General features: G+C 39.8%; 1 protein-coding gene across 1 annotated transcript; it reads left to right on the forward strand.

Annotated features, from left to right (window-relative positions):
- The first annotated feature begins 26 nt into the window (after positions 1 to 26).
- Positions 27 to 18,758, forward strand: LOC126188526 (probable 28S ribosomal protein S26, mitochondrial). Its single transcript, XM_049930130.1, has 3 exons — positions 27 to 389; positions 5,016 to 5,277; positions 17,877 to 18,758. Exons 1-3 carry the CDS (start codon positions 175 to 177, stop codon positions 18,057 to 18,059), a joined length of 660 nt encoding a protein of 219 aa, XP_049786087.1. The 5' UTR covers positions 27 to 174; the 3' UTR covers positions 18,060 to 18,758.
- The last annotated feature ends 789 nt before the right edge of the window (positions 18,759 to 19,547 follow it).

Below are 19,547 nucleotides of genomic sequence, written 5' to 3' on the forward strand. Positions count from 1 at the left end.
CACTGATATCGGAAAATCGCAGTTTAGCCCATCACTAGTGCATAGCATGCGCATATATTTCTGTGCTTGCGTCTGCGACTGCGCACGAGAGAGAGGCGTCGTGTGTACCTACAGAACTTAACTACCCATTATTATACTGGGGCGATTAAACTATTGTTGGTGCCGTGAAATACAATGAATGCAATAGTTAATGTGTGTAGATCTGCAGCACCTCGGAATTTATCAGTTCAGTATGAGAGTATACGTATGGCACGGAGGAAACCAAGACATTTACCTATGGCAAAAAGCAAAATGTTTCGAGTACCAGAAAGAAAACGGCTTCCAGAAGAAGAAAATTCAGAACTTCTGCGACTGCATAACAATTACAAGACTTACATTAAAAGTATTCGGTAATTTATTTTTGTGCATGACATGTATATTTACAGCAACAGTTTTAATCCTTATTAAAAGTTGCTTCACTGTTTTTACAGTCAGTATATTGAGCAACGTGTTACTACATCATTTTCTGTAGTTTCCAGAAGTTTAGAATCTTATCATTCCATTGTCTGCTTATATTTTGATATTGTTTCGCCAAACTGTTATGATAGGTCAAAATTGGTGTGCCTCATAGGCCTATTTATATTGTGTTCCCTTGCTTATTCTTAATTGTATTTAAATAGCTAACTCAACCTTTGTGAATTCGTATGTGATATAGGGTCGTGTGTTTTGTTGCTGCTTTTCTAGGCAAGTCACATTTGTTTTGTGTTTTGATATTTTTCTTGTTGCTTAACGTTTAAATGGACTAGCTAGTATTGATTCTTATTTTATTTATTTGTCCTTTTATTATTGGGCACAACAGCATAGAATCTGTAATATAGTTCCTTTTCATTGCAAGCTGCTGGGATGACTCTTTTTTCTTTGCTTTTGTGTCAAACTGTTATTCATATCACTGACAGCATCAGACACACTGGCAGCTAGGTTAGAGATCTTTGCTGGCTAATGCAGATTTCACTTCGTCATTTCAAACGTTTTGTTCTATTTTTTCCCAGAATGCTCATCTGATCTACAGTTTGAAATGACCTGCCCCATGCTCTTCTATTGCTTACCACCTCCTAATGATAATTTCAGTTCACATCAGGTTTTTAGGCTCCTGGTTGTAGAACACCCACCATTTAGTGTTTTGTGCATGTTTTTTAACCTTTCTATCACCAGTACCATGTTACATGTAGAATTTGGTGTAGGCCTACATAATGTGGGTCTACTGCACTAGTGTCAGCTTCGTCCTGTTATGTCATAATTATGTGGCATGTTACGTCATGCATACATACACAAGTTAGGGAACAGAACATCAAAAGTTTTCAATTTATGTATTAGTATCTAAAATATAGATTGTGGTGAATATTGATCTGTATTGCAGGCTGAGGTCTCGGTCATGTTATAAGGTGACAGTTTGGTTGTGAGATGGCAAATTAGTATTGGATGCTTCAGTTACTTCCATACTGTTATATGAAGATAGCACAAGCAAATTACAAATGCTGCCTTTGTTTACAGCACCTGCACCTTGAACTTAATGATGTGGGCTATTTGGATATGAGATCTTGAAAGTTTACTTATAGGCAAGTAGACAAGTCTTGGTTGCTTAATGTGACTTTGTTGGTTGTAGCACACATTCAAAGTTAATGTGCAGCTCCCCAATGACCACATTGCTGGATTAAAGAAAGGGATACGTATGGCCAGACAGTCGAGAAAATACAGTTTACATGATCACTGTAGAGAGTCAGATTGATTCATTGGTATGAAGAGTTACAATTTAGAAATTATTGGAATTACAGGAGTATATTGAGTTTTTGAACATGATGAGATTGTAGTAAGCTGTGAAACCTCCACAAGCTACAGAATGTCTGAAAATGTTCTTTGGCAATCCACCTCCACAAGATTTTTATTCCAAGAAAGCATCAACTGTTTTTTCTGTAGGGCCATGACAAGATGTCACTCAACTAGACCCAAGATTTGTTCCACTGGTAACATGCAATTCAGGTAAACAATAGTGCCCACTGTTACTCAGAGAAGGCGTGCATATTCCTTATCACAGGTCCTCAAGAGGTATGATGTGAATGGAGATGTCTGAAGAAGACTTGTGCTCTAAAACTGCTGTTCATCGTATCTTTAATACTGGGTGGTTGAAACTGCATGTTGTTCACAGTGACAATCCAAATCAACACACTTGAAGTTTGTGCAGTCTGACACTCGGCTATCTTGGCCAGCAGTTTTTGGTTACCATGTTAATATCCAACAGATATATTGGCCATCGGCTTTGTGTTAAGTGGAAGCAGAGCTTGTCTGTAGACACTGTATTTTGCCACTTAGTACATTTATGCATGCTACCAGGTCAGACAACAGCAGATGGCATTAAATGGTTTATGAAAACAGCTGCACAACCACAGCAGCGAGCCGTACTGAATGAAGCTGTATGATTTGTTAAGAGCGATGTCAGTAAGAATATGTTAATCCTATGACGATGTCACTTTGTGTGGTCCAGTACTATGTTGTCGCCACATATGACCCTGTTCTATCCACTGATTCTACAACCACACAGACATAGCAGCAGGCCCTTTATCACCTGAAATGTCAGTGTGACAAAGCCAATTCCTGGAGACTGATATTCTGCATAATTTGAACTTGGATACAAAATTATGCATTTTTGCACTAACAAAATATGCTGACACTTTCTCACATGTTTCCATTTCGTGTAGCGGTTCTTCATTGACTCTGGTTGGCATAACACTTACCTTTCTGGTCATACAAGATGTTGCTACTTGTCCTACAGTTGCATCTCCTCTTCATCTGAGTTCGGTGTTGCAATTTTTAGGATAGCTGACTATGCTGATTTAGTATAAAAGAAATAGCATGTAGAGATTTTGCAAGAGCAACTTATTTTTTGATAAACTGAAAACATATTTCATTAAATATAGACAAGGACAATGGTGTTACAGCAGATTGTGTGACATTATTACATGAAAATTTTAGTCTTTCTGTAACCTCTCTCATTTTCACACAAGCTAGAAGAAAATAAGGGAAAGCTACTATGTAATCAGTAACATTATGTTGTTATATTGTCAGTTATACAAATGTCATGTGAGTGTATGTAAATTATATGTACGCTACCTGGAAAAAAAGCAGCACCCAGAAGGGGAGGATAGAAGAAACTGAAGCTTTATAGCTTTAGAGGGTATGTGATGTTATTGCAACGATTACAAAAATTGGGTCAAATTTACAAAGGTGTTGGCAGTATGAGCTCAGTTATTAGTATGACATTCTAGCTCCGTTGACCTGAACACAAGCCTGGATTTGGTTCAGGCAGGTGTTGTAAAACTTACGTCGTTTTCTGAGGCAAGATGACTCTCAACTGTTGTAACTGGTTCTTGATATCCTGTGTACTGGCACTGAGATGAAGTTGATGTCTAAGCTGGTTGCACACATTTTATTGGGGACTGATCTGGGGCTCTTGCTGGCCACAGAAGTATCTCAACATCACACAGGCAGTTTACAGACACACATTCCGTGTGTGGATAAGCATTGCCCTGTTGAAAATTGTCACCGCGATACTTTCACATGAGAGGTAACATATGAGGTCACAGGATGTCCGTGAAGTACTGTTCTGCCGTCAATGTTTCCACTTCACTATAAACCATGACCTGAAGTGGTACCTGATGGCTCCCCACACCCTGATGTCAACTGTAAGATAGCTTTACCTCTCCAAAACATTGACTGAATGGGACCTCTCCCCAGGCCAGTAATCGCCAATGGTGGTCATCTGGGGTGGTGCAGAACCATGATTCATCACTGAACACAGTGAAATGCCATTCATAAGCATATCATGTTTCCTAGTCATGTCACCACTCCAAACGCAGCCATTTGTGTTCTAGTGTTAATGGCAACTTGCTCATCTGATGGAAATTTCCTTGTGTGGCTGTTGCTAGTTTCCAATCTATGCTGCAGAGTGATACAGAATATTGTCCATTGCTTGTTGTAAGATGGCAGGCACAGATGTGAAGGTTTACAATGTATATGGTGCACAATACAGTGATTTTCCATTAAGGTGGTCAAACATGGTCATCTGGAACTTTGACGATGAGTATGCCTGCCTCCACATTCCCATGCAGGCAAGCATTGGGCCACTGTCATATCTGAGTGCCCCCCAAATCTGTATATTGTCTGATTTGACCAGCTGACCAATTGCAGACCCACAGTGAGGCCCCTGTTAAATTCTGCCATGTGCTAATAACGCTATCTCATACAAGTATGTGGCATTGCTGTGTTGTTCAGTGATCATTCAACATCTGACATTGTTCTCACCCTTTATCTATGCTAGCAGGCCTAGTGACACCACTAGATGTGAACAACACTAATACACCCTGGTAGCACAATGTTCACACCCTTTATGTATGCTAGCAGGCCTAGTGACACCACTAGACGTGAACAACACTAATACACCCTGGTAGCACTCTCAGTGAATTGCAACTCAAATCATTTACATGCCCATGGCTTATGGTGTGTACTTCTACTAAGTTACATTGACATCCAACCATTTTATTGGATGCTTTATGTTTTTGTCAGGCAGAGTGCATGAAGTTTCTTACAAATACATACATCACACTAACTGCACCATGAGTCTTGACCCACATCTACAGATACTGTTTGTAAATTTGATTTGAATGAATAATTCTTATAGAAATATTACCTTTACTACTGTTGTCAGCTTATGTTTTGAATCATACTAGCTGCTTTCGTTTTGTGTGTTTGTCACATCTCCCTAATTTGTTGACAGTTATTAGAGAAACAGTGAGAAAAGATGTTAACAGTGCAGAAGTACAATTACACTTTTGCTGGCTACTGATTGTGTATCGAGTTCTGTGTTAAACTGTGCCTCTTCAATCTATTATTATAAAACCGGCAACATATTATCTTATGTTGTAAAATGTTTCACATTAATAAACAACACTGAACTGCATAGTAAGTTTTGTTCCTCAATATAGAGCTTTCCTGAAACAAGAACTAGAAAAATCAGCATCGGCTAGTGAGCAAGCTCAGGAGGAGCTAAGAAGAGAGAGAGAGCAGCATGTTTTATGTATGAAGGAAAATGATGCCTGGAATGTAGAAGTAGCAAAACTGCGGGCAGTTCGACTAGCAAAACAGGAGCTGGCTGAGAAAGAAGCAATTCTTGACGCTATCATAAAACATGAACAGCAAGAAAAAGAATACTTGGAGAAAGTAGAAGACATTGTTTCCAAAGAAAAGGTTAGTACTGAAATAGAACAAATGAAGCATACACATGTAAGACTAATAGTAAAAATAAGGTTGATGTCCTTTAGGCAAGTTTTAACCACTCCTATAGCCCTCTTGATATTTTGTTTTTATGTACTTTCATGTAGTATGCTTTTGGAAATTTCTAAACTTCAACTTGCTTCTCAAAGCACGAGTTCAACAAGAAACCTCTGGGATGTCTGCCAAATTTTTGTTATGCTAAGTTTGCTCTGATTAGTGATAATTAAGGGTACCAAATGCCAGTATTCAGCCAAATGAGAAAAATTAAAGCTAGCTGTTGTGGTAATGTCATATTAGGAGAGACAGTTGTCATTGGATGTTTTTTTCTGCAAAAAGAAAGGGGAGGGGGTTGTTTGTGGGTCTGGCAATTGTGAAATGCACCTAGGATTGGGTGTCTTGTAACATTGAAGAACTGCAAGTGTGCATTAAATACTCTGAAATGAGTCAGTTCAAAGCAAGAAGTGGTAAAGTCTAAGATGAAACATAAAATTTGGTAGCTAGAGAGACCTACAGAGTTTTCTTTTGTTATGATACTGGACTTGTATCTCAGGTGAGTTCCAAAGTGTTCAAATTACAATCTGGACAGCTCATCTGTTTATGTGTAGTTTCATAGATTATATAATGAATGGTGGGGTGATACCTGAAATAGGCTATAAATGATTGTTATACTGTATTTTTGTGATACGTTATATTCTAGATAAAAAGAGTAGCTGAGCAGTATAAGAAAATGAACAGTGGCTGCTTTCAAAATAGTTGGTTTTTTCGTAATGTACATACTTCTACATAAAGTATTTTAGAAGTAATTACTATAATTATATGTGAGTAGATTAGCATTAGTCATAATTTGTTGTCGCTGTAGCCAGGGGTTGCTGTTTCTACCTAGTAATGTATAACTGACTCATTCCACCTCACCGAAGGCTTTCTTCCATGATGTGTTTTACAGAAAATGTTATGGGAATGAATGAACACAATAATCCTAATGTCGTGTGCCTCATGAACAGGAAGAGAAGGATTCTGTCAGGGTTTGGGTAGATAAGAACACAAGTACATTTGAGTGTGTGTGTGTGCAAGACTGTGATTGGTCACATGAAGTTACTACTAACTAGCAGCCCAGTGAAAAAAATTTAAACCTACATATCAGAATCGTTCAGGTGCACAAAATTTAATTTGAAGCAAAATTAATGTGTACAGACCATGGGAATAGTTGTTGAAATAAATTGGCAAACTTACCCTCTTCTTCTTAACTGACTTTGATTTCCTGAAAGAATACAAAATGGCTCATAGAAAGATCCAGGCAGTAATAGAAGCAGATGAAAATTCTTGCGGGCTTATTTGGTATAGGTCCTGCACTTATAGATTACTCACATAACAAGTACTTCCTAAAATACTCAATTTTTGGTAGATTCATCACATACTCAGATTTAGTAGGCATTTTACCTGCTCAGTATATACACTTGTAATAAGAAGCTGCATAGGTTGTTGATTATTGGTTTTGTGATGTGGTGATGTTACTTTTGTTTGCCTCTAAACACGTTATGAATGGCTATTTTAGAGCATGTAGCAATCCTAGTTGGAAAGTTTACTTTAACAATTACATTTAATGGTGATGTTACTGACTGTAATAAACGCTGACTGGAAGAGTTTTTAAGAAAGTCCTTGTTTAAACCAATGGCAACCAAAATTCGTTTTTTTCCCCGTTGTATAGGCCAATAGAGCTTCTAGATGATTTATGAGGAGGTTATAATTTCCTGTGGTGCACGGCTTCTTATATTTACTGTTTAGTTACAAAAGTAACATTGAGTCACCCAAAAAGAGTGATGTCCTGATAGCTTGCAGTACAAAATGCAGAGTGACCCAAAAGCATCGCGGTGTAGCTTGCTCGCCAGGTTTCGAGAGGGTGCGTTTCTGGATGAGGTATTGAATATATTGCTTCCCCCTACTTATACCTCCCGAGGAGATCACGAATGTAAAATTAGAGAGATTCGAGCGCGCACGGAGGCTTTCAGACAGTTGTTCTTCCCGCGAACCATACGCGACTGGAACAATAAGGGGAGGTAATGACAGTGGCACGTAAAGTGCCCTCCGCCACACACCGTTGGGTGGCTTGTGGAGTATAAATGTAGATGTAGAAACGTCATCTAACATTTGAAAAGTAAATACTTTCTGGAATATTGTAGATAGAAGGGTAAAATTTGACACACATGCTTGAAATGACATGGGGCTTTTTCGAAAGCAAAAACAATGTGCACAAAGTGACCAGCGGATGCCAGTTCATATGACACAAAAACAGTAATTAACATCATAATCGACTTTAGCAAAGGCGATGTCAGTTATAACAAATGCTCAAACTCGGCTGCCATTCATCTACATTGTCTGTAGTCAAGGGACAATACTGTGAACCATGGGATGTTGTCTTTTACCATCCTTAATAAGGTCAGGTGAACACAGTAGACCTGCGACTTCAGGTAACCCCACATTCAATAATCACATGGATTGAGGTGTGGAGACTGACTCCCTCTCTCAGTACAGCTCATTTTATACATGATTCTCATGTGGCATCATTTCTGTATTGCTGTCCAACGCCATCTCTTGGTCAGTTTTTGCATTCGTTTTGGATTTCAGTAAAACCCTATGTTGTTTCAGGCATATGTGTCAAGTGTTACCTCTCTACCAACGTTATTGTGTGAATCAGTGCATTTTCAAATGTTAACCGACTTTTGGGTCAACCTGTAGACTGTCTGTGACCAACTGGCTGTGACTGGCCTCCTCCTTAGCATGCAGAAATGATTTCCAAAAGTTTTTAATTGTTTGCAGATAATTCCACCCAGAATAATTAACATGTATTGTTGTGATCTTCAGTCTGAAGACTGGTTTGATGCAGCTCTCCATGTTACTCTATCCTTTGCAAGCCTTTTCATCTCCAAGTAACTACTGCAACCCACATCCCTTTGAATCTGCTTGCCGTATTCGTCTCTAGGTCCCCCTCTACAATTTTTACCGTACACACTTCCCTCCAAAACTAAATTAGTGATCCCTTGATGTCTCAGAATGTGTCCTACCAACCAATCCTTCCTTTTGGTCAGGTTGTAACACAAATTTCTCTTCTCCCCAATTCTATTCAGTACCTTCTCGTTAGTTACATGATCTACCAATCGAATCTTCAGCATTCTTCTGTGGCACCACATTTCAAAAGCTTCTATTCTCTTCTTGTCAAAACTATTTATTGTCCATGTTTCACGTCCATACATGGCTACATTTCACACAAATACTTTCAAAAAGGAGTTCCTGGCATTTAAATCTGTACTCGACGTTAACAAATTTTTCTTCTTCAGAAATGCTTTTCTTGCCATTGCCAGTCTGCATTTTATTTCCTCCCTAATTCGACCATCATCAGTTGTTTTCCTTCCCAAATATCTGAACTCATTTACCACTTTTAAGTGTCTCATTTTCTAATCTAATTCCCTCAACATCACCTGATTTAATTAGACTACATTCCATTAGCTTTGTTTTGCTTTTGGTGATGTTCATCTTATATCCTCCTTTCAAGATACTGCCCATTCCATTCAACTGCTCTTCCAAGTCCCTTGCTGTCCTTGCCAAAATTTGCAATGTCATCGGCAAACTTCAAAGTTTCTATTTCTTCTTCCTGGACTACAATTTCTACCCCAAATTTTTCTTTTGTTTCCTTTCTTGCTGGTTCAGTAAACAGATTGAGTAACATTGGGGCTAGGCTACAACCCTGTCTCACTCCCTTCTCAACCATACCTTCTCTTTCATGCCCCTCAACTCATAACTGCCCTCTGGTTTCTGCACAAATTGTAAATAGCCTTTTGCTCCCTGTATTTTACCCCTCAACCTTTATAATTTGAAAGAGAGTATTCCAGTCAACATTGTTAAAAACTTCCTCTAAGTCTACAAATGCTATAAACATATGTTTGCCTTTCTTTAACCTATCTTCTATGAGAGTTTGTAGGGTCAGTATTGCCTCACGTGTTTGTACACGTCTCTGAAATTAACACAGTTCATCTAAAAGTGCACAAATATTGCTGCACACGTTGCTTTAGGGATCATATTTATAGCTACTTAGTTTGTTGTATTCAGTAAGATGATGTTTCACTGTGCTGCAACTGTTGGGCATACATTAATACCAAAACCTCTACAAAAATTAGCATTAAGAATACTGTGTGAAGCTTGTAACGCTACTGCCCGCTCGGGCATACGTTAGCTCTTTAAAGCCTGTACTGTAATAAGTTCACGGGCTTCACCTTATAAACAAGGATTTTAGTACATAAGTTGACCGCGTGTACCTAATTGGAAGCAATTCGGACTTATATCCAATCAGTAACTACAGTGATGCGTCAAGCAAATGTAAAGTATAATTACTCGTTCGCATGGACAAGAAGTACACACAGTAGATACTACCAATGATTAATAATTCGGTCGCCAGCCTAATTAGGCATTGAGTGAGTTTTTCCTTGTACAAATGGGTGCATGTACAAGCATAATAACACGTAGTAATGTTGCGTTTTATGGCAAAGTTTGGAACCGGAAAAATCCACTGAACTAAAGCTTTCTCCTTTTGTACTAATTTGGACGAGCCATAAATACACAACACCACACTGCAATGATTACTACGAACTGCATTTTGTATATTGATCAGACTGAAATCGGGTATAGATTACCCTAGAATTAGCAATCTTGAAAGTACAAATACAATGTCACTATTAAGGATGGATAAACACTAATACACTTAAGTTTAATATGGAACTTAACTTTGCTGGTCAAATCTGATCAGTACACTTCAAGGTTTGAAAGAATGGACAAGAGAAGGGGGGGAGGCTGAAACTGTTATGGTCGTTATACTGAAACTATTAAGCACTGAAGGTAAATTAACACTTAGAATTATTAACCTATGGATTACTACTCTTTTGTCTCACTTCTGGATTATTTAACTATCATTCTTTCTGTCTCAAATTAATTAAGTGTCATTGCTAGCTCAATTCAAAAAATTATCTTCCAATTTAATCAAACTGTTGTTCTTTACTAACATTTGCCTTAACACACAGAACTTTAAACTTCTTTATAGCATAGATTTGTCTGCTGATAATTCTCATTAACACTGACTTTAAACTTTCAGTTCGGGATACTCGGGTTGCACAATATGTGGTAAGGACCCTGTCTAGGTCAGTGATAAGGATGATTAATTGTTAGGGCAATTCTGGTAAAAGTCACATTATTATTGAACAGTTAGAAACATTTTCGACACTGGTCCACACAGATACAATTCTAAAGATGAATTAAATGTTTGACCTGTGCAAGTCGGTGCGGCGGGTGGCGGGCAGCGAGATAGCGAGAAGCACAGCACACATACAAGCACGGCTAAGGCTCTCACTGCATCGGCACTTTCCTTCTTCTTAGCGTCGTAATCTTTCCAATTTTGTGCCTAAGAATATAGCCATGCCATGTAGTCGTCGGGATCGGCACATCCGAGGCTCAATGGAATCCACTTTTCCTGGATAGCCTCCTCGATACGGTACGTGTTCCTCTGACCGATGCCCAACTCCGACTGTAATACTGAGCCCGTTGTGCCGAACCGCGACAGTGTGCGTTTTCCTGCGCTCGCCTGCCTCCACCTTTTCCCGCTCCCCTACAGGTAGGGTATTCACCACAGGTTTTCTACTCAACATATATTAATACCTTTCCTACGTATGGACCAGGCGTATAAAATACAATTTTCACATCTTACAAGAGTTTCAACATTAAGTAAACTTCCCTTTGATTACCACATTACTTGAAATCTAACATAATAATAATATTCATTTCAAAAGTTGCTTACAGTTTCTTTAACATAACGATACGAAAAGAAAAAGAAATTCAAAACATTGCTTACATTAATCTCTCGAAATTCAGAAAGAAAAAAATTTATAATATGTACAGTTGTTGTTGTTACAAGCTGATAACCAAAAATCTCGCAGAGACCGCGTTGGGAGTAACAGCTGTTATGTGAGTACATGGTTCGCAAAAATGGCTGCAAGTTATCCATCTACTATTCCCCCCCCCCCCCCCCCCCCCCCCCCCCCCCCGCCCCATCCCCATTTGGCTCATGTCTTCTGATGAGCAAATAGTTTGTACCCAATTGCTCCCCAGCCATGACACAGTCATTGCTTCCCCTTCCAGATGCTAAGTTCTATCTTAAGTCTTCACCTTTGCCACTAAGTCCTTATTGATAATTTCTGACACTTCAACATATTCTGTTTATGCACAGGCTGTCTTCACTTTCTTCCTCACTGATTTACAATGTTTTTCCTCAGTTTCAGCATTTGAGGTCCCGATTTTTGTTTCTTACTCTTTGTGCTCTACTGAAGGAGGTTTGACACACAGAGACTGGCTGTGTAATGTGTCATCCCCAGCACCTGATCGACAGGTGGGGCATGCACACACCTTGTGGTAAATGGCAGGCACGAGGAGGGGTGATGTCTGAACTAGTACCTTCCCAATAGCCAATTAGTCCCTTGGTCTGGGGTTTGGAGGTATGACCTGAAGTATGAACAATAACCTATGGTGAGTTAATACCCAAGTGTAGGGAAACCACAGAAGGAAGAGTGCTTTAGGACACACTGGTTATACAGTGGAATCAAACTGCAATGATTATACCAAACCTCTGTCCAACAATGATGATCCAGCTACACGCCACTACTTACTAGTGTGCAGGGAAGGCTGTCAAAGTTTGATTTAAGTATATTTGTCATGCAGCAAAGAACGGACACATTTGCGGTCCCAGTGCAGTAATGCTCTTGTCTACATAATCAGGGTGTCTACGACCCGGGAGATCCGGGAAAAACCCGGGAATTTTTTCATCTGGGAGAAAACCAGGAAAAACCTTTTTTTTTTTTTAATTCTGGGAATTTTTCATTGTTTTTGTTCTCGGTTAAATTTTTGTAATTTTGACTAGTAAGAACCAATGCTCTAACAAAGGATATTACTGTAGCCTGCTACTGCAGAATAATACTGCAGTAATAAAACATGAATGAGAGAAAAAACAGAAATAAATCTTAAATTGCAAAGGAAATGCGCCATATACAGCAACTAAACACAGTGCTCATACAAGTGTCTGCCAACAACACAATGTGTCAAAGGCTTTAGGAAGACTATGCAATGCTTCATAACAACAAATTGCCTCCAACGAGCATGATGTCACAACTGTTAACATTAGATTTGTTTTAGCAGTTACAAGGGGGATCATGCGCAGTTGCGTTGTACCTTCTTCCGCTTGTGTCTACAGAAACATGGATGTTGGCTGTGTCAGCAGTCGCAGCAAAGAGAAAAAAAAAAAAAAGGGGGGGGGGGGCAGTTAGGTGCTACAGGGAAAAATTTTACTGGCGCGCCCAACGCCCAAGCTGCCAGATAGCGCAGCAGCCCTGGATCTAGGAGTGCGGGTACGGGGGGCGGCAATTCATATTCTTGAGGAAAAAGCCTTGTTTCACAAAGCGCCTAGCATCCAGCGCGCATTGATCTATTTCGTATGAGTTTGAAACGTGTCCCTGTCGGTTTTTGAACATTGTTGAACACATTCTAAGTTGATTTCTGAATGAATCCTAAGTTGATTTGTGAATGCATGCATAGTATACGTGATGTCTCTGTCAGTGGCATCCTCGTCACATCTAGAAATAAACTTTCCTGCAGACAAAAGGGGTTATACGAGCTGAGCAGAGTATAGTCGAATGAAAGAAAGCCAACCACTGTCTGATTAAGTGGTTGATTGGGTTTGCGAATGATGAGCATTGTTATGATTACCAGCGAAATCCATAGATTCAGACTACCAGAGTGCGAATAAACGACTAACAGGAATAACAGGGAAGAAAGATTACATATTATCTTCTCAGTGTGTCCAAGAAAATGAAATTTTGACAAAAAATTTTTGGCCAGATCGATATACTAGCAAGGGCCAGTTGTACAGTCTCCGGCTAGCAGCCGCTTTAAGGTCTGTTCTGGAAGTAGCGTGGAAAATGTGTTGTACAAACACGTAATAACGCCAAACCCAAGAATAATCACGAGATAACTAAACTGGTGATTCTGGCAGAGTTAGCCAAGTTAACCGGTGAATAAGCTTTGGCACAGGCAGGAATAGATACAGAAGTAGTGATGACAACATTTTTTGTTAGAACGAGAAAGGAGAAGAAACGGTGACATCACTTAAATTATGGAAGAATATGACAATTCCAGATTTATATAAAAATTTCACACTACTACTTTTTGATCTCATGCTTGAGAAACTGGAGCATATGAATGAAGTATAAAACTATTTCCTAATGTAAAGCTTTTTGCTTGTGGTGGGCCTAATAGGTATTTGATATTGGTACTTTGTGAATTATATTCTGCTGTGTTATAAAAATGACCATTTCAGCCAAAACAATCTCGTTTATTTGGTGTGTGTTACAATTGCTGCAGTATTATAAAGGCCTATTTTGTTTTATCTCGCAGACAGTGACAAAATACAGGTAATCAGGCCAAGAAACCACATCAGTCTTGGGCCTATTTGTAATTACAGCTTTTTCAATATTAGACAGCGACATTTCGATTTTTCATGTAGCAAAACGTTTGACGAACTTTGACGGGGTAACAGATCCTTTCGCAGAAAGGAAAGCACGCCATGTAAATCATTCCTGGACCCCATCAACCATTCCACTTCATCTACAAAAGTATTGGAACTGTCAGGAGGATTTCCAGTAAACACAATTGTTTACCAATAGCAGGACTGCTGAAAGGAGTGTCTCCTAACGACACCTGGAGACATTGCTCAGATGATGGCAGAGCATTTTGCAGTGACTACTGCCAACACCAGCCAGAATCTGGTGCTTAGCCGCTACCGTGCAACTGTAGAGAAGGGCAAGTTGGACTTCAGACCCGACAATTATGAATCTTACAAACACCCTTTTTCCGTGTTGGAGTTCGAGTCTGCACTGTCTGAGGCTCATGATACTGCACCCGATTACAACCAAATGCTGCGACATTTGCGAGCAGTGTCATAGGAAAGCCTCCTTGAATGTTCTAATTTTCTGTGGCAGACCTGCTTCCCAACTCGTGGAAAGAGGCAGTTCTGTAACTTCTCCTCAAACTGGGAAAGGACCATACATGTCCCACTAGTAACTGGAGAACCGCGTAGTTACTGGAGCACCGCATTAACCAGCTGTGTAGGAAAGAACCTGGAGCGTATGGTTAACAATCATACGGTTTGGTTGTTAAGAGACCAGGAAACTCCTTAGCTCCTGTCAATGTGGATTCCAGAGACTTCGGTCCACTGTCAACAACCAGACCCTACTAGAGGTGGCTATTCAGCAGGTTTTCCAATGTAAACCTCTCTCAGCATATTATTTGATATCAGAAAGACATAAGAACTACTTGGAAACACAATATTTTTGTGCAACTCCGTCAGTAGGACTTTTGTGGCCATCTCCTTATTTCATACAGTTCTTCCTGTCTAAGCACATTTTTAGGTCCTGAGTTGGTGATGTGCAGTCGGGTCATTTTTAGCAGGAGAATGGTGTTCCTCAGGGCAGTGTTTTAAGTGTTACCCTCTTAGCCATAGCCATAAACAGTATCTCATCTTATGTATGGAGTCCTGTATGGTGTTTCTTATTTGTGGACGATTTTGCTGTTTTCTGTACCTCCTCCAGTGTTGCAACTGTGACTCATCAGTTACAACTTACAGTGCAAAGGTTAGAGGAGTGGGCTGCAAAGACGTGTTTTCAGTTTTTTCCAGATAATTGTGTGTGTGTGTGTGTGTGTGTGTGTGTGTGTGTGTGTGTGTGTGTGTGTCCATTTTAATTGTTCTTGTCATATTTTTAATTTAGCTGACTTGCATATGAGGTACACCATTCTGCATTTTAAAAACTCAGTGAGGTTTCTTGGCCTAATTTTTTACTAGAAACTATCGTGGTTACCACACCTGAGAGACTTAAAAGCCACAACCCGGAAGGCACTGAATATTTTAAAGTGCCTTATCCACACGTCTTAGGGAGCAGAAAGGGTATGTTTGTTCCAGTTTCATAGGGCTATTGTGTATTCATGGCTAGACTATGGATGCACAGTGTATGGGTCAACAAGGCCTTCTTACCTGAAGATTATAGTTGCTACCCACTATGAGGATATTAGGCTGTCCATTGGTGCTTACAGGACCAGCCCCATACCCAGTCTCTGTGCTGAGGGTGGGAAACCACCACTCACCATCCTGCGGCAACTCCTTATTGTGCATCAGGCATGTAAGTTCCTCACAGCTCCAACATCCCTCGCTGACCATACTGTTGCTCGTCCAGCTTGGGAATGCCTTTTCTCCAATTGTCCATAAGCAACAATGCCATTTGGGATAAATGTTCAGCATGTGCTGGTGTCAGCTTGGTGTGAAGAACATGCAACCCAAAATCAAAGGTTTCAACAGCCTGCCACCATGGTTACTGCACAGGTCCAGATTTATTTTAGATTTTGTCAGTGCAGGAGAGGTTGCATGCCTGCATATGTTTTTAACTCATTATTTTATGACATTTTAAATGAGCTACACAACTCTACAGCTGTCTTTATGGATAGGTCAAAATGGGGGGGGGGGGGGGGGGGGGGCGGGCAGACTGTTGGTTACTCTGTTTTTTTCTCTAATTGGGCCCTCAATTTCCAACTTCCTTGAGAGCTTATTGTCTCTGACCTGGAATTATATGCGGTCTTGTGGCACTAGAGCAGATGAGATCTGCTTCAAGTGCTAAATTCCTTATCTTTTCCAATTTTCTGAGTACTCTTTACTCTCTGCAACGCTTGTACTCACCATATAAAGTAATTCAGAATACCCAGGACAGCCTCCTCCAGTTCCTGCAGCTGGAGAAGGAGGTATCTTTCCATTGGGTACCAGGGCACATGGGCATTTTTAAGAATGAAAGGGTGGAAGTAGCAGCCTAGGAGGCGCGTCATAATACTCAGTTATTTCTGTATGCCATCTCCTGCATGCTATCACTTTGCTCTTGCTGTTGCATCGGTGGGAAGATGAGTGGTTGCATTTAGTAAACCCCTCTGTGCAGCTGTGGCATACCTCCTTTCAGCCATGAAGATGAAATGAGGTTCTCCTTACTTGTCATCACATAGGCCGCAGTTCTGTGACCATGGTTTCTTGATCAAGCACAACGACCCTCCAATGTGGGGTGCTTGTGGCATACAAATCACTGTGTGCTATATGTTACTAGATTGTGTTTTATTTTTGGACCAGACAGCAGCAGCAGATTTTCTGGCAGGTCTCCACTGTATTTTAAGTGATGTTCAAATGCCCTGTATTTTAAGTGATGTTCAAATGAGTGTGTTGAGGCTTTTAAGGTTTTTTGATTTGATCAACTTGTTTCCAAAAAATTTAGGGAGATATTCTTAATGTGTCAAGAGGGTGACTGGTTGACATGTTTTTTGTAACTGGTCAGCTGGTCACATATCCCTGTGCTCTTTTTTTTAGCTCCTCTTGTTTTCCTTCTGTTTTCTCACCAGATGTAGTACCTCTCATTGTTTCTCTTTTATTTTATGGCATGTAATATGGAGTGCTTATATGGATCAATTCGAATGGGTGTGGCAACGTTTTTAGCCCTTTTAACCATATTTGTTTCTTTTAATAGCTGTAAGGGCACTGATAACCTCACTGTTGAGCACCTGTACACCCCAGAAACAACGACAACAAAATATCCAGATAATTTTGCACGTTTGTTACATTATTATACAATGCATGCGAGGAACATAATAATAAGGTGCAGTAAGGAACATAATAAGAAGCTGCGAAAAAGAAACTTTTTCATGTTAATTTATTGTGTAACATTTGTAGTGGCCTCAAATGTACACACATTTACATGCGGATCAACAGCATAAACATGCATAATATAAGATCATTTTGACATATCTGTGTGTGGCACATCTTAAAATGCTGTATAGCTTTTCACAGCTGTGGAAGATCAGTCTAGTATGTTACACTGGTCTTGGTACAACATGTAGTACTAGTGTGTACCACAGTTGAAAGTTCCTTAAAAAGAACAATCATTAATTTTTCTGGCAACCTATTCCCCTCCCTCCCTCCCTCTCTCTCCCCTTCCCTCTCTCTCCCCTTCCCTCTCTCTCCCCTTCCCTCTCTCTCCCCTTCCCTCTCTCTCCCCTTCCCTCCCTCTCTTCCTGCATCCCTCTCTCCCTGTGTGTGTGTGTGTGTGTGTGTGTGTGTGTGTGTGTGTGTGTGTGTGTGTGTGTAGTGGGGGCACTGGAGCACATGTGCGTGCATGTATGTCTGTCTGCCAATTTAGTGGGAGAGATTTGTAGAACTCATCATGCATCTTATGTCCAAGTATTTAAAACTTTTGTTTAGTAATTTTTTTTTGTCTTCAGAGTATCTTTAGTAAAATTAATTATCACATTGGTTTTATAAATGTGTGCATGTCACTTTGTGATAGTACGTTATGGAAGCTTGCCGACAAATAATTATTTTTGTATAGTTTCCTCACATGAAACACCCACAAAACAGATCCAGTTTCTTTCTGCCTAACACAAAACACATTTTCTTTTATTTTCAGGAAAGATCTAAACACTACATCACTCCTGAAAATATCGATGAAGCCATAGAAAAGGCCCTAGACAATGAAGTTGACTACAATTTTTCGTTGGATGTTGATGGTACTGTGTATCATGGCAGAATGACAAAGCCTGACATTGCAAGGGAGACTGGGGAAAAGATGGTAGTTAGCAATAGATCTTGATAATGATCCAAAATGTTGTTGGTGCTTTGTATATAGTTTTAAATAATGTACTTGGACACATTATTTTTCTCTGTCTGATGGAACATTAAAGCAATCACTGTGCATGCAGAGTAATAAGATTGCTCTGCAAGGAAAAAAAAATTATAGTTTGTTCAGTATTTTGTAGTATTAGCACCAAAGAAGTTGTACAAATTATCCTATTCTAATTTTATGGCAATATTTAAGGTGAAAAATTTATTGTTATTTTAAGTCTTCCATAAACTGTATCAGGTAAACGTATAATACCTCCATCAGCACATTCAGTGTTGCAGTAAATAGGAGTTTGTTTGTTTGTGTTTGTGTGTGTGTGTGTGTGTGTGTGTGTGTGTGTGTGTGTGTGTGTGTGTGTGTGTGTCCTTCAAGGCTATTGCTGATTTTGTCTTTCCACTTTCTATCACATGTTTTGAGAAAATGCTTGCTCAATTGTATGTCACTCTTTCTTATATAAAGAACCAGATGTGCTAACTTAACATGTATTATACCATACTTTGTGCTGGTATGTGCAACAAAGAGCAATGCAGCTGCATTGAACATTATAGACTTCAATATGTAAATAGTAAAGTTATTTCCTTGTAAGAGAAAATACTGGAATTGAAATCAGCATTTTACGTATCTTTTGTGCACATAATTTTCTTAGGAAATAAGTTCACACTGAAGAGTGAAAAATAAAAGAACAGAAACTTAGCCAGTTCCTCTCATGGTCTCCATTTCAAATTCTGTTTCTCTTAACGTAATTGTAAATACATCCATTTTTGTTTTGGCGAACCACAAGTATCTTACATTTGATGTGTAGGCTGACATCGTGAATAGAATAATTTATTTTAAAATATTTTTCCATGCATAATGTCTTTAGAACTACTCGAAGACTGATCAGTAAAACGTTCAGGGGACTCGATGTTGTATTCTGCCCACTCTAATATAGAGTCCCTTGGAAAGCTGCTTTCTTTGATTGCTAGACAATTCAAGCAAACACTGCTGTAGTGTTCTTAAGGTTGACTCGACTTCAACGTGGCTGCGGCTAGGCAGGACTGTGCTTATATTCTCTTCGTATAGAGGCCGCTCCTGTCTCGGTGTCATCCTAGAGAGGGGTCCGTCAGTGTTCTATTGGCTGTCATCGTCTCACAGCCCTCTTTGCTGTAATGTTCCTGGCCAACATGCTGGCACTTGACGTTACGCTCGAACATCCCTCTCCCCAAAAGCGATGGACTGTTGTTGTGTAGGGAACATGACAATTATGGGGGAGGCAGGAGTGTGGACGCTGCAGTGTACCAGAAGCTGTGGCTGCAGGGGACATGAGGCTTCCGGTCATACCACGCTAACCGGCCTTCGCTCTGGCGGAAACATCCCCTGGAAAAGGACCAGAAGAGTATGTGTCCACTTCCTGAGACAAATAGCAAGATGTCAAAGGCATTGGTTGCTGTGGCATGGGCGGGTCCAGCTCCATTGGTA

Source organism: Schistocerca cancellata, chromosome 1 (genome assembly GCF_023864275.1).
Source record: "Schistocerca cancellata isolate TAMUIC-IGC-003103 chromosome 1, iqSchCanc2.1, whole genome shotgun sequence".
Taxonomy (NCBI): Eukaryota; Metazoa; Arthropoda; class Insecta; order Orthoptera; family Acrididae; genus Schistocerca; species Schistocerca cancellata.

Bases quoted from the DNA above. Each gene is read 5' to 3' on its own strand.
- LOC126188526 (XM_049930130.1), top strand. From the start codon at position 175: ATGAATGCAATAGTTAATGTGTGTAGATCTGCAGCACCTCGGAATTTA. The intron at 390-5,015 runs GTAATTTATTTT...TCCTCAATATAG, and splicing joins ACTTACATTAAAAGTATTCG to AGCTTTCCTGAAACAAGAAC. The intron at 5,278-17,876 runs GTTAGTACTGAA...TTTTATTTTCAG, and splicing joins ACATTGTTTCCAAAGAAAAG to GAAAGATCTAAACACTACAT.